Raw genomic sequence first — 21,479 nt, forward strand, 5'->3', positions numbered from 1 at the left:
CTTGGACGCCATGGGGCGTAAACAAAACGTATCAAGCCTTGAAGATACTTTGGACCTTGAAGAATATATTCATAATGAAGAAGTTGAGGAAGGTACATCCTTATCACTTTCTGATGAAGAGATTCAACTTGATGAAGCTCAAGCTCAAGCTCAACAACAAGTAACCCCACTAGACATCGATTGAAGATGAAGATTGAAGATGAAGACTTATACTTTTAAAAGTTTGTATTTGTTTCAAAACTTTGTATTTGTTGCAAGACTTTGTATTTGTTTCTAGACTTTGTATTTGTTTCAAGAAGACCATTTGAAGACCAATCAAGACAAATGAAGACTATTTGAAGACAATGAAGATTGAAGACTATTTAATTTGTTTAAGAATTTGTATTTGTTTGAAGACTTGTTATTTGGTTTAAGACATTGTTATTTGGTTGAAGACATTGTATTTGATTGAAGACTTTAAACTTTGTTGAAAATTAAGATGGTCTATAATAAAAGTATGCATTTTCGACGAAAAAAATGAATTATAGTGAATTATTAGTCAGTTTTTAAATATTTCATGTGTTTTTTGTGAAGTAACTTGGAGTTTTTTGTGTCAATTAACTAGATCTTCTCATTTTGGAAGGTATCTTGGGTCTTAGGATCGAGCCATTAGCAATCAAGTGACCCAAAATTGATTTACGTAGTAAAAAGGTGGCCTTAACGGCCGCTAAATGAATTATTAGCGAGTTTTGAATTTTTCCAAGTGTTTTTTGTGAAGTAACTTGGAGTTTTTTGTGTCAATTAACTAGATATTATCATTTTGGAAGGTATCTTGGGTCTTAGGCTCAAACCATTAGCAATCAAGTGACCCAAAATTGATTTATGTAGTTAAAAAGTGGCCTTAACGGCCATTAAATGAATTATTAGCGAGCTTTCAACTTTTTCAAATGTTTTTTGTGAAATAACTTGGAGTTTTTTGTGTTAATTCACTAGATGTTATCATTATGAAGGTGTTTTAGGTCTTAAGGCTCGGTGTGTTAGCAATTAAGTGGCCCAAAATTGATCTACGATGAAAAAATTGACCTAAACGGCCGTTAAATGAATTATTAGTGAGTTTTCATTTTTTTCAAGTGTTTTTTTGTGAAATAACTTGAAGTTTTTTGTGTTAATTCCCTAGATATTATCTTGATGAAGGTATTTTAGGTCTTAAGGCTCGGTGTGTTAGAAATAAAGTGGCCCAAAATCGATTTACGATGAAAAAATTGGCCTAAACGGCCGTTAAATGAATTATTAATGATTTTTCAATTTTTTTCAAGTGTTTTTTGTGAAATAACTTGGAGTTTTTTGTGTTAATTTTCTAGATATTATCATTATGAAGGTATTTTAGGTCTTAAGGTTTGGTGTGTTAGCAATCAAGTGGCCCAAAATCGATTTACATAGTTAAATTGACCTTTTAACAATCGTTAAGTTCTGAAAAAAAAGTAGATAATTAGGAACTAATTCTAGGAACCGGTTTGGACCTGAACCGATTCGGAACCTATATTTTGGTTCCATCGGTTAGGGTTTTCGAGTGCTAGTACTGGTTCCGATTCCAGTCAAAACATAATCCTTTTTGGTTGACTGGAACCAGATCCGTTTCCTGACCCGAACCGGTTCCAACCCAATGCCCACCTTTGTCTGAAACACTATAATGATATAAACAATTTAATAGTATGCGAAACTCGAACCACACATGCAACTCGGGCAATACGAAAGAAAGTGAAATTTGAATTTTGATGAATGTTTAAGACTTTATTTGACAATGCACAAATTTTTTTGCAGATGGACTTTTTTTTTTAGTGAGCTAAGAGACATGGTTCAATTTTTTAGTTAGATCGATTAAGTTTCTCAAATGTTTGATGCATTGTTTCGTTTGATACTATCAACGAAATGTGTTCATTTTTGTTGAGCGAAGATTGTGCGGTCTTGTAGCTGAAAAACATAGCTCATACAGAACCAAAAACTACGATATTTAATGTTGAAATAGTGAAATACTATTGAACTTACAAATAGACATTTTTGACTTTCTGATCATGACCCCGGCCAGTGACGAGATATCCCCTGGTTCCTCTTTGTAAACAATCCGAATCACCCCGAAGTAAGCTACCAGACGCCCCAAAAGACCAAAACCAATGGACATAGCCACATAGGATTATGTCGTGATATAATTACACTTTTTATATTGGTTCGAATAATATATGTATCTTTACGCTATAATGATTAATGAAGAAGTAAGCCTCCCCGAACTTATTATCTTTGGATTTCCCCTGTTAAGTGTCAACGATAGTTTCTTGTATCTACGTCGTTGCTTTAACATTGCTGTACAATATTTCGATCGTTCACACATTGGGTTGTCTCTATCTTCGATTGAGTTCCTTCTTCACACACATTGGTGGCTACAATACTTTCATCCCTGATAATAGAATCATTCACTCTACGATTAGCCTTCTTCGCCTGAAACTCCAAGAAAATCAACAAACATTAGAAATGAACTACAAACTTGATGATCGAGAGATGAGACATAAAAAATAAAATAAGCTGGATAGGTACATACTTCGCTTTCCCAGTTAGTGCGTAATGTTAAAATCGAAAGGGATAGCGCTTGTGTGAATAATGCTGCAATGATCCCCAACCAAAGTCCCTGCATAATTACAGAACTTTTATAAGAAAATCTTTCAAATGAGTGCTTTTAATGGGAATAAAACACAAATGTCCTTGCCTTTCCTCCCATATGAAATACAAAAGCAAATAAGACAGCTAAAGGAATTCCGATTAGATAATAAGATCCCAAATTCACAATCGCACCAATCTTTTGTCGTCCGCTTCCTCTAACAGCTCCTAGCATGTTTAAATCAAAATATATTGTAATTTCAAGCAAAAATTAATGTTAAACAAGAATAGTAGTATATATAATAGTTGTCATGATGGTCACACCCGACGAATAAATGATACTATAATTTAAAGTAAGGAAATAATCCATGGGCCGGATATAACCTGAAAGCACAGACTGGATGCCTTCAATTACATGGGATCCTGCAACAAGCAACATCATCTGTCCAATGTAACTAACAACTTCTTTGTCATTACTATAACAATAACCCCATATTTTTCGGCCTGAAATCAATATTATTGAACCAAATACGCCTTCGGTTACTGCAGAAAACATAGAAACATGTATTGCTACACGTGCTGCGTGTGCCCGTCCAGCACCTAATTCATTTGAAACCCTTACACTGCAAACGATTTGCAACAAATGTAATTAAAACAAACAAACTTGACATCTAATAATTTTAAATGCTTAAAATTACCTTGTGGCACTGCCTAGACCAAGAGGAATTTGGAATATCATTGCGGCTATATTCAAGCTGTCACAAAGATAATTCATTAGCCAATCTTAGATGATAAAGTGCAAAATAAAGAACTCAAGTTTTTGTGTAGAACTAGAAGGCATCGATCGATTACCTGATAGAAAGAACTGAAGCTTCAAGCTGTGGATTGGGAAGAAGACCAGATAGCAACACCATCATCTCATATGACCATATCTCTAAGCTGTTCATATTCGAAAGGCAAAACTTTCTTTAACGTATATGAAAAGTTACTTTTGGCTAATCTGTAAACAAATACATATTGTAAAGGTCCAATCATATGGGTTTAGTGAGAGCTCAGAAGCTTTTGTAAAGATCATTAATAAATTAATCAAGGATTTATTTGATCAGCCTCTAGAGCTGTCAATAGCATTACCAGATCATGACTGCAGAAGGAACTGCAAGCTTAAAAAATGTTGGAATCTTAAGGAAAGCCTCTTTTGAGAAGCCGGTCCAAGTCTTCTTACACGAAGGTGAAACACAAACATAAACCGATAAGAACATCACATTAATCCAAAGAGATATTGCATTAGCCAATGCTGCGCCTTTACTTCCCAACCCAAATTTAAATACCATAATCCAACATAGTAAAACATGAAGTAGAGCCGTAATCCCAGTACTAAACATCACGGGAATAACATTGTTTTGAGATTGTAGAAAACGAACAAGGCATTGAAGTAATGCATATGCAAAAAGACAAGGAATCAAATATCTTGCGTATAACCCGGCTACAGCTGAGATTTCTGGATCCTGCCTTAAAAAGACAAGCAATTTTCCTGCATAAAACCATATGACTGCAAGAGGGACACTAATTGACGAAAGAACAATCATTGCTCTTTGCATATGAATTCCTAATAAGTGATATTGTGATGCGCCAAAAGATTGACCACAAAATGTATCTAAACCACTTCCCATTCCAACCTATACACCATTGAAATACAAATACACATTAAGTAACTATCAAACCAGAAAAAAAGCAGGATAAAAGATACAAATATACCAACCATCAAACTCAAACCAGTGATAGAAGCAAAAGAAGAAGCCATTGAAGCACCAGAGAGAGCCAGCTTCCCCAAATGACCAACAAACACTAGCGATATCACTGATAACCCGCCAACAAGCACATTTGCAATAATCAATGGCCCTGCTAAGTATAAGAGTTTCTTGAATTCACATAATATCACCTCTTTGTTATAGGACATCATCCTCTTTTTTGATTTTTGACCCAAATGTTGTCTTTGATGTTCATCCTCCCCCATTCCTAATACTATATTATTTGGCAACTACATATTTAGTGAGATGTAAAGTTTTTCTTAAAAAATTAAGGAAGATACCTCCCATTAAGTTATTATACATCACATTATCTTACCTGCATTATACTTTTTGTAATGCTTTGACCTCTACGAGTCAGATGTAACCACTAGCAACTACTTGTTAATAAATATTATAAGTTTTGTCCCATTTGGGTTTTCTTAATAATGTTCTATTATAAGAGATTGTATCTAAAAAGGACACTCCAACTGAACTTGAGTGTATAACATCTCCCATGCATACTAATTTTATAATATTTATTATATAATGAATAAATGTTTGCTCCATGTTTATTACGGTATTAATTAATATATCTTGAGTGGTACATTCTACACCAAATATTAGGTGTCTAGAACCAAATATTCTCTTATATATATATTTTATATATATATATATATATATATAAAGAAAAATGAGTATGTGGCGTAAACTTGAGAGTAAAACCATCCAGATACTAACTTTTTAATATTTATTTTATAATGTATATTCTATTGGTCCCTCATGTTTTTTATGGATTAGAAAATCAATAAATGAGAGGTTCTAACCCAAGTTAGGTGTCTAACGATCATATATTCCCATTTCTCATATATATGTGTGTGTGTGTATATATATAGTGAAGTGATCAAGTGAGAACAAAAAAAATGTTGAGAACTATTAAAAAAACATCTCTAAGAGCTTAGCCCACACAGTTAAGGGCTATGCCCGTACCGTATCAAACTGCCACCATCTCTTGGATTGCCGCCCATCAAATCCATATCATTTCCATATGCGTCCGGTGACAACCCCTTTAGAACGGATTAGGGCGACACCAGTACTGTATCTATACGTTTTCAACACCTAACTCATATGATTTTTTACAATATATATATATATATTATATTTTATTTGTAATGGGTTTTTGTTTGAAGAAAATAAAAAACATAAAAATAATTCAAAAAATAAAAATAAAAATTTAAAAACCACACCTAGAAGAAAGAGAGAGGGAAACTAGCGATTCTCATGATTTTGTCCCATGTTTTATTTCTCACATTAACACTACCTTCACTATATATATATATATATAAAAGGGAAAGTGAGGGTGATGTTGTTACAGTTAGACACCTAGCTTGTATGAAATACCTTAATAATACGACATCGTTTCATATTAAAACAAAATTTCACCCGCGTGACCTTCTACCTCCAAAAACACACTTCTCAAAAATAAATGAGAAGTGTAGACAGACTTTACCCTTACATAAAGTAGAGAGGCTGCTTCCAGATCCACCGAAGTGAAAGTCCCCCAAAATCAGACTCCCTCTCCAATCGTTACTCCCAAATCTTCATGTCTCTTCCTCTTCATCCTATTGAGCAACCTGTTTTCTCCATTTCTCTTTGAGTTATATATCATCTATATTGAAGAGGTTAATATATATCCCAATCTATCTAATAATCTATATCTATAGTCTCGTTATCTTTTAAAGGAGGATCCCCTTTTTTCAAATTCTCAAAAGATGAATTTGAAGTACCTAATATACCCCTCTTCTTTATTCACTAAATTAAACATCTCTACTTAATATACATATAATATCTTTAAATCTCAACCACTCATTTTCTTCTCCCTCCTCAAATCTCAACCACTCATTTTTTTCTCTCTCCTCCATAAATCATTTTATTCCTTTAAAATCTTTTATCTCAAAACCGTATATCAATAAATTATAAAAATTGTATGGGTGTTCTTAAAATTTCATGCTCTTTCTATAGAGATGTTATTCGATATACTTTCGACGAATTTTTAAATTCGGTGGCAAAGCCCGTATGGCTAAAGCATTTGACAATCACACTCTATGACTTATCACTTCTTATGACCTATCACCTCCACCATCTCACCGCCGCAACGCACGGGTACTTTCTCTCGTTTTGAATAATAAAACCCTAACTTTTCAAGTATTTATTTTATATTATCCTTTTTGCTGTGAAAAAATTTATATGTTTCATGTGATTATAGTTCATTCTTTCATGGTGTTTGTCTGATTAATTTACTTTAAAGTGTTAAAGATTTTAGTAATAAGTTACAAATATAAAATGATTTGTATATCTAGGAGATGCAAAACAATATGAATGTCGAAGTTCATTTAGAGAATCCGCCATTGGAATCACATTTAATTGACGAAATCGATATAAATGGATGTTTGATAGGGTCAGAAAATGAAAGTGATATAAGAGAAGATATTGAAGTGGAGATTGATGCAAATGGATATTTGTGACGGGACCAGATGTAACTATATTTGCTAAGGCTACCTTGTTATTCATTTACTACTTTTTTGTTCCAAATGAAACAACCAAGTTTTTTTTTTTTGTTAATGATTAAGTTGTTACGATGGTTAATTGTAGTCTAAAGTTTCGATGAGCTGATTTGCTTATATATCCAAGTTTTACAAGTGTATCTTGATAGAGTGTTTTATAGGCAAAAAGTAATGAATCATCTCTAATATTAAAAAAATTGAAGTACATAAGTGTTTATTACATTGTTAAGTTGAGCTAGTTAACTAATAATGTCTTGAAATTCAGCCGAACTAAATGCGTCTTTCTATTACTCATTCATGTCCATCTTCTTTGCCATTGTCATTAACTTCATTGATCATGTCCAAGTTCCTTTGTATGACGGGTACAACCTGCATATGCCTTTTACATGATTATTTATGGGCAACATAATAAACTAACATCATTAAGGCACTTAAACCCATCCCAAAAATCTCATCCAACAATGGGGTCTGCCAAGTACATAACCATTAATAATAAAAAAAAATTCACTCAGATATTTAATCGAGCAGTTGATGTGCATGTTAAAAATAAATTAGCAAACACTCATGTGAAGATTTATTATATAAAAATCTCATCGAACAATCACACCTATATGTTGAATTAACATTTCAACGAAGAATCAAGCCTTAATTAAAAATAATTTTAATGTCATTATATGAAAAAGTTACCTGGTATCTTTTCAATTTAAATCAACCTACAGATAGAAAAAGATGATTAAGAGAGGTCAGTGATGGGAGATGATTAAAAGAGGATGGAAGAAAATTGTGGATTAAGAGAATGAGTTTGAAGAGTACATGTGGATTCAGTGACAATTGAGAAGATGGAAGAAGGGGTAGAAGCTTACATGGTGAAAATTTTGTTGTAATATGAAATGACATCGTTTTAGAAAGGTATTTCACACACCACCTTAGATTAGAAACCAAAAACAAAAAACATGAGTGTTTAGGAACTCTTTTCCACCGATATAATTTAAGGTATTACAGTACTTTTTTTCCACCGATATAATTTAAGGTATTATAGTACTTTTTTTTTAAGGTAAATGATAAATTCTCCTAAAAATTGTTTCAATAATCCTCTTAATTCATTAACTACCCGACAAGTGTTTTTCACTTATTCTCTCCTAATCTAATCTTTTGATTTTGACAAATGTGACAATTATATAATTAAGAGGTTTTTTAGGCTATTTAAGTAGGAAGATCAATAATTTTTCTTTTTTTAATCATCCATTGTATTAATAGAAAAATTGATACTCCGTATTTGATATCCCGTTAATATCTCCTGCAGTTAATTATCAGTAACTAAAAATACTTTACATAATTAAACAAACAATATTTTATTTAGATTGAAATAATTACATTGTTACTTATAGCGAAGCTTGTGCTAGCTGCCTTCACTTAATTTTCTCTTCGCAGGAATGGAAATGCACGCCAACTCAAAAGAAGTAGACGGTCTAAAGCTCAGCTATCCTATTTTGGTGTCACTTCTCCTTGGTGCTTTTGTTTGGTGTCAAAAGTAAACACAGTGATAAAGGTACGACTGTTTATTTATGTTCCCTTAACTTTTTCATTGACGCCAATATGCCATAAAATGGCGTCTCCGAGTCCCTGGATAGAAAGATTTTGATATGATTTTCGATTATGTTTAACGACGCATGGTATTCTGTTTGATATTATCCACAAAAAATGTTCATTTTATTTTCCTTCTTGTTTATTGAGCAACGATTGGATACTCTTGTTGCCACGCAACGATTGTATGCTCTTGTTGCCAAAGAAAATGGCTCAAAGAGAGCCATAAACGACGATAGGTTGTGATGAAATATTACTTAAGTGAGATTATATAGACGTTCCATCATCTAGACATTAGACATAAGATACTGTCTGAAAATATAATATAGCAACATTTCACATATTATTCCAGTAGCTATATGTAACTTTAAACCTCCCCTAGCTTATATATAATCCTTGGAGTTGCCCTGTTAAGGATAGTTGCTTGTATCCTTTTTGTTTCTATAACATTCATGCACCATATTTTGATTTTCTACGCATTGGGTTGTCTCTGTCCTTGAAGTTTCTTCTTCATTCACATTTGTGGCTACAATGCTTTCATCTCTGATAATAGAATCATTCACTCTATGAGTAGCCTTGTTTGCCTGCAATTCCAAAAAATTAAACAAACATAACAATATTTTTTCTGACACAAAAAAATAAGATAAGTTGGATAGGGACATACTAGGCTTTCCCAGTTAGTGCGTAACGTTAAAATAGAAAGGGAAAGCCCTTGTGAGATTAATGCTGCAATGATCCCCAACCAAAGTCCCTGCATAATTAGAGAAAACTACTAAGAGAATGTTTCAAATGAGGGTGCTATTGAGTATAAAACGCAAATGTCCGATAAGATAGCCAAATGAAATGCAAAAGCAAATAAGACAGCCAAAGGAATTCTGATAAGATAATAAGATCCCAAATTCATAATTGCACCGATCTTTTGTCGTCCGCTTCCTCTGACAGCACCTAGCAAGTTAAAATCAAAATGTATTTGTAATTTGAAAGGAACGAATGTGAATGCAGTATAAAAGTATAAATAATAGTTGTGATTATAATTGATACTTATTAAAGCACAAAAATAATTCATGGGCTGATTATAATTACCAGAAAGCACAGATTGGATGCCGTCAATAATATGAGATCCTGCAACAAGAAGCAGCATCTGTGCAATGTAACTCACAACTTTTTTGTCACTGCTATAACAATAACCCCATAACTTTCGGCCTGAAATCAATATTATTGCACCACATGCACCTAATTCATTTGAAACCCTTACACTGCAAACAATATGGAACAAATGTAATTAAAGAAAACAAAATTTACATTGAATAACTTTAAATGCTCAAAATCACCTTGTGGCGTCGCCTAGACCAAGAGGAACTTGGTACATCATTGTGGCTATATTCAAGCTGTCACACAGATAATCCATTAGCCAATCTTAGATGACCTAATATATACGAGTAATAAAGAACTCAAATGTTTGCGTAAAAGACATCGATTAACCTTATAGAAAGAACTGAAGCTTCAAACTGTGGATTAACCATCATCTGAAATGACCATATCTCTAAGCAGATGAAACATATAAACAATGACAAGTTTTTAGGTATGGGTTGATAAGAAAGGCAAAACATTCTTTAATGTATATGAAAGTTTACTTTTGCATCTTATGTAAACAAATAAAGCTAGTATATTGGCCCATTCATACCGGGTTTAGTGAGAGCTAAAAGCTTTTGTAAATATATGTCATTAATAAATAAAGAAGTATTTTAATGGCAGGTCCTAGTAACATGTATAAAAAGGTTATAATTAGTTGGATATAAAAAATTCTCGGCCTGAATATTATGATAAGAGTACAACATTTTTATGCACACCCACATAATTGTTATTAGAAAAAGTAAGTAAACCCAATGTCGTCTTATACGGATCTTGGGTCTCAATATCATCTTCGAAGGTGTACGAGGGAGGTTGAGATGTAGATAACCTTACCTGGGGTGGTCGAACAGTTTTCATAGTCCTAAGAAATGTAAAAGTAAAATACAATATTCAATTACACCAGTCTGGGGTTACCAATTATCTTAAAACTAAATACATACATGAAAATAGTACTAAAAAAATAGAATTTAATAAACATTGTGGGATTCACATAGCTCCTCCACTGACTCTACCTAAGGTAGAGAGGATTCTTCTAAGTTCTATCAGAGGTAGAAAAAGGACCTCCAGCCTTGCTGAGAATGAGAATCGAACCTTTAACTTCTGTTAACAAAAATCATAAACAAATACGAAATAAAATAATCTAGAACTTTTACTAGCATTACGAGATCATGATTGCAGAAGGAACTGCAAGCTTCAAATATGTTGGAATCTTAAGGAAAGCCTCTTTTGAGAAGCCAGTCCAAGTCTTCTTACACGAAGGTGAAACACGAACATAAACCGATAAGAACATCACATTAATCCAAAGAGAAATTGCATTAGCCAATGCTGCGCCTTTACTTCCCAACCCAAATTTAAATACCTTAATCCAACATATTAAAACATGAAGTGAAGTCATAATCCCAGTGGTTAACATCATAGGAATAACATTTTTTTGAGATTGTAGAAAACGAACAAGGCATTGAAGTAATGCATCTGCAAAAAGACAAGGAATCAAATATCTTCTGTATAACCCGGCTTCAGCTGAGATTTCTGGATCCTGCCTTAAGAACACAAGCATTTTTTCTGCATAAAACCACATGACCGCGAGAGGGACACTAACTGATGAAAGAACAATCATCGCTCTTTGCATATGAATTCCTAACAAGTGATACTGTGCTGCACCAAAAGATTGATCACATAATGTTTCTAGAGCAGTAGACAATCCAACCTATTCACCATTGAGATGAAATAAGAGGAAAAGAAAGCGACAAAAAAAGAAAAAGATTCAAATAAGCCAACCGTTAAACTTAAACCAGTGACAGAAACAAAAGAAGTAGCCACTGAAGCACCAGAGAGAGCCAGCTTTCCCAAATGACCAACAAACACTAGTGAAATCATTGATGACGCACAGACCAACATATTCATAATAATCAAAGGCCCTGCTAAGTATAACAGTTTCTTGAATTCACACAATATTTGCTTTTTGCTATAGGATGTCATCCTCTTTTCTGATTTTTGACCCAAATGAGGTATGTGAAGCTTTAGTGGTCGATGTTGTTGGAATATAGAACTAAATATCATTATTCACGAGTACGCAAGGGAAGCAAATCAAACCATGTAATCAAATAATTAACCTTGAAATAGGATGAAGGAATACCTCTTAATGTAGATGATAAAGTAAAGAAACTTTAAAAGGATTTGAAGTAAATCCCTCTACGATTGCACACACGATCCACCGATATAGGTGTGCTAGCACATGATCACGAACCGAGCAACCTTTGGCTTGATCTTCTTCTTCAAACCCGAAAACCGAAAAACCCTAAAGGTTTTCCTTGCTTTGGCCGTCCAAAAGAAGAGAGGAGGAGAGAAGAGATTTTGAGTTTAATTCTCTTGGAATTGTAGTTATAAAAACCATTAACCTAGCTTTAGTATTTATAGGTTTAATCTAACTTGACAATCAAGTTAGGGTTTCACTAGGAAACCTAGTAGGGAGGCCGGCCCCCTATGGTCTTTTCTAGAACTTTCCCTAATCGTACTTTAATGACCATTAGCTAGTAACCGTTAAATATTAACGACCGTTCGCTAACTTATTTGTGATCCATATTAATTAATAAATCAATTAATATTAACTATATTTGAATCGAAACGTGTGACCCTGTAGGCTTAAATCATTTCCGGACATACGTTCATTTTACGTGATCACAAACTAACAGCTCCTACTTGAGCTCGTAACAAATGAAGGTAATAACATTGGTTAGTGTCTAGCAACACACCAATGCTCCCAGAAATATTTAAGTATGGTTTCTTAAAGTAGATTTAAATGGTTGAAGCATTTATTATCCCTTTGTTTAGATACCGTGCTAAACATGAATATGGATCAATGTCATTTCATGATTTAACGATTTTGTTTCTCATTTCATCACTACTTAAGATTACTAAACATAATCAAGACACTTTTGGATTCATTTGAACATGGCCATGTAAACATCTTAAATAGTCCCAATGAGGGGCCCAGTAGTATCATTCCGCAACTATCAGTTGGAGGAACAAATCCTGTATTGACTACATGTGTCAGTCATCATACTTCACTACACTTTCTAAAAATAGCCCTTTATGTATTCCCTTATTCAGGAGAGTTAGAACTATATCAAGTAACTACAATCCATACATGCTGACCTACTTGTATCTCAAGTCAAAGGATCAATAAAGTAACCATTTACGAATTTCACTTAATGACGCCGATTCATGAAGTGATAAATTCATTAGTGGGGTAGTCCGATATGCATCATATGGATACCATGTGAGTTTGGTGGGACCAGCCATTATATATTCAAAGAATATAACCAATCGCTCAGATTTGTCTTAGTTTAATTATATTCCCACATAATTAATCGACAATGGACAATTTAGAATATTTAATAAAATATTCAAGGATTAAACATGCAAATATATGATAAAATTAATATTGAATGAAATCAAACATATCAAGTACTTTATTTCATTATGGAAAATATAAATTGTTTAACATCCCTTATCCAAATACCGAAACAAAAGATTTACATGAAATAACTAGCTAATTTAAGTCCTATGCCCTCGACATGCCTTTCAAGCTTGGGCCTAGCCAAAGCTTTTATGAAAGGATCAGCTAAGTTAAAATCTGTGTGAACTTTGAGTAATTTGATCTTTCCTAGTTCGATCTACTCACGAACATAGTGATATCTTCTAGCATAATGTCTGGCACCTTTTTGAGCTTCGGGCTCATTGGCAATGATTAATGCACTAGTGTTATCACAGTACATATCAGTGGGTAAGTCACTCGAGGGGATCACGTCAAGCCCGCTAAGGAACTTCCTTATCCAGGCTGCTTCCATTGCGGCTTCTGAGGCGGCAATGTACTCAAACTCTGTTGTAGACATGGAAACTGTGGTTTGCTTCTTGCTTTTCCAATCCACAGTACCTCCGTTAAGACCGAAGACGAATCCTGACTGAGATTTCGTGTCATCTTTATCAGTTTGAAATCCAGCATTAAGTATCCAGTCACTTTGAGCTCTAAGTTTGGTTTTCCTCCATACACCAAAAACATATCTTTAGTAGCTCATAGGTACTTCAGAATGTTCTTAACAACAATCCAGTGACTTTCACCTGGATTCTGTTGATATCGGCTAACGATGTTTTGTGCGAACGCCACATCGGGTCTAGTGCATTTAACCGCATACATAATAAATCCCACAACCGAAGCATAAGGAACTCTTTGCATACGCTCCACCTCATTAGGTGTATTAGCACCCTGTTTGACAGATAAACTAAGTCCTTTTTGCATAGGTGTAAACCCACGCTTAGAATTCTCCATCTTGAATCGCTTCAAGATCTTATCAATATAAGCACTTTGACTTAGTCCAATTAATCGCTTTGATCTATCTCGGCTTTCTTGATTCCAAGAATAAATGCCGCTTCTCCTAAATCTTTCATGGCATAACACTTTCCAAGATGGGATTTAACATCTTGCAACATTGGAATGTGTTTTCCTATGATCAATATGTCATCAACATATAAGAGAAGGAAAGTAACATTACTCCCACTAGCTTTGCGATATACACATGGCTCATCGGGATTTCGAATGAAACCAAACTTTTTGATTTCTTCATCAAACCGTTTGTTCCAACTTCTTGATCCTTGCTTTAGTCCATAAATGGACCTTTGAAGCTTGCATACTTTGTTGGGATGTTTTGGATCAATAAAACCTTCAGGTTGATCCATATAGACTTCTTCATACAAGTAACCATTTAAGAAGGCAGTCTTAACATCCATTTGCCATATCTCAAAGTCATAGTATGCAGCTATGGCTAAGAGAATCCTAATAGCTCTAATGTCCGCAACTGGAGAAAAGGTCTCTTCATAGTCAACGCCGAAACGTTGAGTATAACCTTTCACCACAAGACGAGCTTTATAGGTGTGTACATTTCCATCCATGTCCGTCTTCTTCTTGAAGATCCACTTACACCAAACAGTTTGAGCATTTTGTGGAAGATTAACCAAGCTCCATACTTGATTGTCTTTCATGGATTTCATTTCCACCTTCGTAGCTTCAAGCCATTTGTCAGACTCTGGATCTGATAATGCAACTTTAAAATTCGGAGGCTCATCGAGATCTCCTAAAACGCTTTCTTCTACCATCAGACATAATCTGTCAGTAGGACGTTTTGTCCTTTCGGACCTACGAAGTGGAATCGCTTCATCATCATTAGCTTGAGGTTCATCACTTTGAACATTCCCCCCCAAGTTGATGATTACTAGGAGCTTCAGAAGGTGACACATCTTCCTCTTGAATCTCATCAAGTTCTACAACCCTCCCACTGTTCTCTTGAGCTAATTTCTTTTCAAAGAATTGAGCATATCAAGCAACGTGAACAATGTTTTTGACGGGATCATAGAAGTCGTAACCCATCGTTTTCTTAGGGTATCCAACAAAGATGCACTTAGTAGTCCTGGGTTCAAGTTTGTCAGGCGTATTACGCTTCACAAGTGCCTTACATCCCCAAACTCTTAAGTAAGACAGATTAGGGACATTTCCATGCCATAATTCATATATTGTCTTGTCAACCTTCTTGGTTGGAACCATATTGAGAATGCGTATAGCAATCTCTAGAGCATAAACCCAAAACGAAAATGGGAGAGTCGTAAGGTTCATCATAGATCTCACCATGTCTAGCAAGGTTCAATTTCTCTTTTCAGACACTCCATTATGTTGAGAAGTGTAAGGAGGAGTAAGCTGTTGGACAATTCCATACGCTTTCAGATAATCCTTAAACTCTTGGCTTAAGTATTCTCCATCTTGATCCGAAGAATCTTGATGGGTTTACCGAGTTGATTTTCTACTTCACTTTTAAATTCTTTGAATATTTCAAAAACTTCATGTTTATGTTTCAGCAAGTAAACATAACCATAATGACTAAAAACATTCATAAAATAGTGAAGTAACTAGCACTTTTCCTTGACATATGTCTAAAAGGGCTACATACATCAGTATGTATTAGTCCAAGTAGTCCTTAGCCCTCTCCGGTTTTATGCGGAAAAGGTATTCTTGTTATCTTGCCGAAAACACAAGACATGAATTTGTCAAATGATTCATCATTTGTAAGATCCCTTCACTTTGAAGTCTTTCAATGCTTTCTTGCTAACGACAATTCCAAAGACACGCATTTATCAAATGATTCATCATTCGATTCTAAGATCTCTTCACATTGAAGACTGTTAATGCGTTTCTTGCTAACGATAATGCCGAAGACACGCATTTATCAAATGATTCATCATTTGATTGTAAGATCTCTTCACTTTGAAGACTGTTAATGCGTTTCTTGCTAACGATAATGCCGAAGACACGCATTTATCAAATGATTCATCATTTGATTGTAAGATCTCTTCACTTTGAAGTCTTTAAATGCGTTTCTCGACAAAATTAAACAAGATAACAATGTCAAAGATAGGTAAAGTTCAAGTTAAACTTGACTCTTTTTGCTATTGAATTATCATTTGAATCACATCAACACTTATAATTCAATTTTAGAAGATACTTGAAGAATTGGTTAAACCAGCTTGCTTCTTCTTCTTGTTCAACTCAACTAAATACTTAGGACAATTCCTCTTCTAGTGTCTCACTTTAGCACTGTGATGACAAGCCTGGTCATTAGCCGTATGCTCCTTTTGCCGAAGGGTCTTAAAAGGTTTTGAGACTAAAACACCTTGTTTTCCCTTACCAAAGTTCTTGCCCTTAGCTTACGGTTGCTTTGCTTTCTAAACCATTCCCCCTTGATCATAAAAACTTGGGGTGTCTCAGATTTCTTAGGAAGGTTTTTCTCATACTCAATCAACATGGTATGAAGTCCAACTATGCTGTGCAAATTGTATTGCGCACAAACTTCTCAAAGTCCCTTATGCCAATAACAATAGGCAGAAGATACGCATAGTTTAACCTTTCCAAAATGCTCAAATTAACTCTTCACCTTGAGTACATGAGCACTTATCGGTTTCCCATACTCGTGTTCAAGTTATGGAGTGACTCAATTAACTCAAGTAATTCAACTCCAACTTGTTTTCCATACATAGACTTGAGTTCTCTGATCACATCATACAGATTGTGCAATCCGAATTGCTTTTCGAAGCTCGGGAGCCATGCTTTTAGCATCAAATAAGCAACCTCAATATGTCTATTGTAACGAGTATTTTATGCTTCCAATTGCAAAGCAGTGGCACTCGCATCAGGAATAGCGATATCTGAGTTCCAATGACACCAGTTTTCTTTTCAACTCTTAGAACAATTCTCTATTGACAAAACAACCATTGAAATTGGTTTTAGAAAGTTTTACCTTTCTAGCATCGACCTAAAAGCCGATTGGTATATGTTTTGTGAAGGATTTGTTGCCATTTACAAAACAGATTCAAGTTCAATTATCGGTATTTTCGATAATTAATCCTTAAGAAATCAATTACCCAATGTTTATAAAATAAACAATTAATTTCATTAAGACTAGGATCCAATTGACATACACTCATTTCATCATTTGATTAGCTAGAAATGATTGTACTCAAAAGGTAAGTGACTAGCAGTAATGCATTACATGTAGTAAGAATGGGACCTACAAATGACACTTGATTCATCAAGCGATTTGTAGTCATGTTTTGTCCCATCTTTTGCCACGGGTCAAGGTCTCACCACTTAACTCGCTTTAAGTCGTCCAACCAAGAACGCGCAAATTTGTCCACCACTGTGTACCAGTGAGTGGGATTTGCCATGCAACTGCCATTTTACCACTGTGTACCAATGAGTAAAACAACAGCCACAAGTGTCCTTTACGAGTTGGATGGCTATGAGATAAGTTTATTGGGTCAATCAATTTGATATGTGATCAAAAAGTTATGTTTGAAGATTCATGCATATCTTCTAAACATAATATGTTTATAAAACTCATTTTTATTGCCTTTAAATACAAAAGAGCTCGGTAGCTCCATTTGAACGCACAAAGAAGCGCAAGGGCAAAGGTTTGCGATGGACGCAATTAAATACCCACCCTTTTAGAAGGTTAACGCACTCCGACTTATACCTCTCTTAGATATTGTTCAAATGGGTGAGCCGGTGTATCTTTTGATTTTAGGGCACCAATTTTATAAACAAAATCATTATTTCAATATAATTTAGTCAAGTTTAATTTTCGAAAAACAATTTTGCACACAATTTTCTTAAAGGGCAAAACTAAACTTATTAAATATAAACACGTAACAATTAGGTATCCATCCTTGGTTAGGCTACTATGGTTTAATATTGGCTCCCCTTTCTCAAGGAAAAGGACCACATACATCAAGTAAACTTGATTGCGTAAGCCAAAATTTAATAACAAATTTATCACATAAACACATAAGGTGCAGATTGAAAAATTCCAGCAGCTTCACGACCCATTTACACCTAGAGGATGGCCGAACTGAGCTTAGCACAGAACTACAAAGTTGTAGCCCTATGAGTCTAGTATTTACAGTTCAAAGGAAGACTTCTAACTCCTCACAGATTAAAAGATATGATCGCTTTAGTGGACTGGTGTTAAGCAGCAATATTAACAAATAATTATCACATTGTCAAACAATTAATTATTTTAATTATCCACCTAAATAGACCTAGTGATCAAGTAACTTTATCATTATAACTAAGTAATAATCATGAATTAATTGCATGTAAAAACTCATGATTATTACTTCTATTTAACAATTAAAATAAAGGTAATACATAACCGTATGCAATTAACACATTAATCATGCAATAAATCAAAACTTGCAATTAGGGTTTCCAAAAAAAAAAATTTTTTTTTAATTTTATTTCCAGATTTTCAAATTAGGGTTTATCAAAAAAATAAATTTATTTTTTATTTCATTATTTTATTACAATTAAACGAATTAATTAATAAAATAATCAAAATAATTACATAAAAAATTCGAAAAATACGAAACCCTAACCCCCCTTCAAGTTTTGATTTTTAGATAATTAAAAATCACATGGGTGGCTCGTGATACCACTGTTGGAATATAGAACTAAATATCATTATTCACGAGTACGCAACGGAAGAAAATCAAACCATGTAATTAAATAATTAACCTTGAAATAGGATTAAGGAATACTTCTTAATGTAGAAGATAAAGTAAAGAAAGTTTAGAAGGATTTGAAGTAAATCCCTCTACGATTGCACACACGATCCACCGATATAGGTGTGCTAGCACTTGATCACGAACCGAACAACCTTTGGCTTGATCTTTTTCTTCAAACCCGAAAACCTAAAAACCCTAAAGGGTTTTCCTTGCTTTGGCCGTTTAAAAGAAGAGAGGAGGAGAGAAGAGATTTTGGGTTTAATTGTCTTGGAATGGTAGTTATAAAAACCATTAACCTAGCTTTAGTATTTATAGGTTTAATCTAACTTGACAATCAAGTTAGGATTTCACTAGGAAACCTAGTAGGGAGGCCGAACCCCTATGGGATTTTCTAGAACTTTCCCTAATCGTATTTAATTACAATTATCTCCTTACTTTAACAACCGTTAGCTAGTAACCGTTAAATATTAACGACCATTCGCTAACTTATTCGTGATCCATATTAATTAATAAATCAATTAATATTAACTATATTTGAATCAAGACGTGTGACCCCATAGGCTTAAATCATTTCCGGACATACGTTCATTTTATGTGATCACATACTAACATATGTCACCTTTAGTACCTGGTTGTTATTATAAATAGGGTGCTGCTATAGGGACACCCTGAATTCGATATAAACACTCGATATACGTGCCTTTTGTAATCTCACGCAACGTATTAATGGGTACCGCTGTCAGAAGACATTATTATACGGCCCGTATGGATGATACGCCAAGTATGCTGGGTGTTTCACGTTTCATTCTCTGACAATTCAAAATATTTACACGTTTCCTTCTCTGACAAGCCACGTGTCGAATTCATTTATACGGGTCGTATAATAGGTAAAAGGGTCGTATCATTAAAAATTCGTTAAATACGTGGCGTTTAACTGTTGGATCAGGGATTCACTGAGGGACTCAGCGAGTGGCTCATTCAGCGAGCTGTCAGCGAGCGCATACATCTGCAAGCATAATCTATCTTCAAAGTCTAAGGATATATTCAATGACTCATCGTCCAGTATTTGTTAGTCATATATCAGCGGGAATTTGAAGATTAGAAGAATGGTCCCAAGGACACGTGTTGAAAGATCAAGATGAAGACAGGTGACCTTGTACTACTTCGGTGCAGTGAAGTTTCTCTTTCATACCGTTTTTGGAAACAAACAAGACAAAGGAAAGAGGCTTCTGTAGATCTGAATGATCCACCAATAGATAGTTGACAACCATCATGTGTCAACATCTACTAGGGTAGTCATGTGATTCCTTATCTGCCTATAAAAGGAATCACTTGACCTTGCCACCAAACTGTTGGTGTGTTCCACAGTTTACCTTATTTTCTCTAAGTAATTTGTTAAGTTTTTGTGTGTTCAAAAACTTAACATATTTTTCTGTTTATTGTTTATTGTTGTTGTTATCAAACAACCATCCATGTTTTCATCGTTTAGTTGAAATACATATAACTAAACAAAGTTCTTTACATCTCATCTCTGTTATTGTTATTTCGTATTTACATTATAAGTTAGTTAATTAAAACACAAGCAGTGCATTCGAGGACCATCAAGTGGTATCAGAGCCACCGTTCCTAAATTATTGGAACAAGATCTGTTTGCCTCTCGTGTTTACATTATTTTCTTTCTTTTCTTCACAACTAAATCTAAATTTTTTTTCTTTTCTGTTTTTTTTAAAGATGTCGTCTGTACCCACTCTTGTTAACACGCGTGACTTTGGTTACGTTTCTATTCCTCCAAAATTTGAGCCAAAGGACTTTGGTTCATGGAAGGAACGAATGTTACTACACATAGTGGGTGTAGAACCATATCTTATGACCATTCTAAATGAAGGTCCGTACATTCCTACATATGTTCAAAGGACATCAGGTGCAACACCTGATGCTCCTGAAATTGTAACAGATCTAGTCAAGCCTGAAGTCCAGTGGACTGAAGAAGAGCGAAAGCTTGTCAATCTTGACTCTAGATTGAAAAACATGATCATCACCACCCTTCCCACTGAGGTGATGAAACTAGTCATTAAATTCCCCACTTCAAAAGAAGTTTGGGAAAGACTAGTAAGCACTTATGAAGGGTCAGCTGACTTGATTAAGACCAAGAAAATTGACCTCAAACGTGCCTATGAAAATTTCTTTTCTCTTCCTGATGAAAGTCTCGAGGGCACATATACCCGATTTAAAGGGTTGCTTAATGACATGACAAACGTTGGGATTACTCATGACAATTTTGAGGTATGCCATAAGTTCATCGATTCTCTTCCTCTCAAATGGCAGAATCTTAGACAAATCCTCCGTACCACCAAAAAGATTCAAGAACTGGATCTTGAGGAGTTGTTTGGCACTCTTCAATTTGAAGAGAAAGCCTTGGCTCAAAACATTAGAGCCTCTGCTGAATCTAGGAGACATGATGGCTCCTCTTCTGCTACCAGCACTTCTGCAAACCCCTTAACTGACCCTCTTGCTCTCATCTCTTCTGAGCCCATCTATCCCTATGATGGTGCCAGCACCTCTTCTCTTCCAGCATCCTTTCAAGCTCTTGTTGAAGAGCTTGATGCTGAAGAGAAACAGGAAATGTTCAATGATTTTGTTGAATTTGCCTCCTGTGGATAAATCACAGGAGGAATGCTGG

General features: G+C 34.6%; 2 protein-coding genes and 1 long non-coding RNA gene across 3 annotated transcripts; all 3 read right to left on the minus strand.

Moving 5' to 3' along the window:
• Window positions 1–2,328: 2,328 nt before the first annotated feature.
• On the minus strand, window positions 2,329–4,600 carry LOC122591448 (protein DETOXIFICATION 17-like). Its single transcript, XM_043763717.1, has 8 exons — window positions 4,388–4,600; window positions 3,760–4,304; window positions 3,481–3,567; window positions 3,327–3,383; window positions 3,013–3,251; window positions 2,738–2,856; window positions 2,573–2,659; window positions 2,329–2,472 (listed from the first exon to the last, which is right to left on the minus strand). Exons 1-8 carry the CDS (start codon window positions 4,586–4,588, stop codon window positions 2,329–2,331), a joined length of 1,479 nt encoding a protein of 492 aa, XP_043619652.1. The 5' UTR covers window positions 4,589–4,600.
• A 2,534-nt stretch (window positions 4,601–7,134) lies between these two features.
• On the minus strand, window positions 7,135–7,890 carry LOC122593944. The gene is made up of 3 exons (XR_006322902.1): window positions 7,790–7,890; window positions 7,664–7,689; window positions 7,135–7,345 (listed from the first exon to the last, which is right to left on the minus strand). It is a non-coding gene; the product is annotated as an uncharacterized LOC122593944 (long non-coding RNA).
• A 1,080-nt stretch (window positions 7,891–8,970) lies between these two features.
• On the minus strand, window positions 8,971–11,705 carry LOC122591450 (protein DETOXIFICATION 16-like). Its single transcript, XM_043763718.1, has 8 exons — window positions 11,471–11,705; window positions 10,860–11,399; window positions 10,043–10,113; window positions 9,892–9,948; window positions 9,644–9,816; window positions 9,396–9,505; window positions 9,225–9,311; window positions 8,971–9,144 (listed from the first exon to the last, which is right to left on the minus strand). The coding sequence occupies exons 1-8, from the start codon at window positions 11,669–11,671 to the stop codon at window positions 8,971–8,973; spliced, it is 1,413 nt and encodes a 470-aa protein (XP_043619653.1). The 5' UTR covers window positions 11,672–11,705.
• Between the last annotated feature and the right edge of the window lie 9,774 nt (window positions 11,706–21,479).

Source organism: Erigeron canadensis, chromosome 3 (genome assembly GCF_010389155.1).
Source record: "Erigeron canadensis isolate Cc75 chromosome 3, C_canadensis_v1, whole genome shotgun sequence".
In the NCBI taxonomy this organism is placed as follows: Eukaryota; Viridiplantae; Streptophyta; class Magnoliopsida; order Asterales; family Asteraceae; genus Erigeron; species Erigeron canadensis.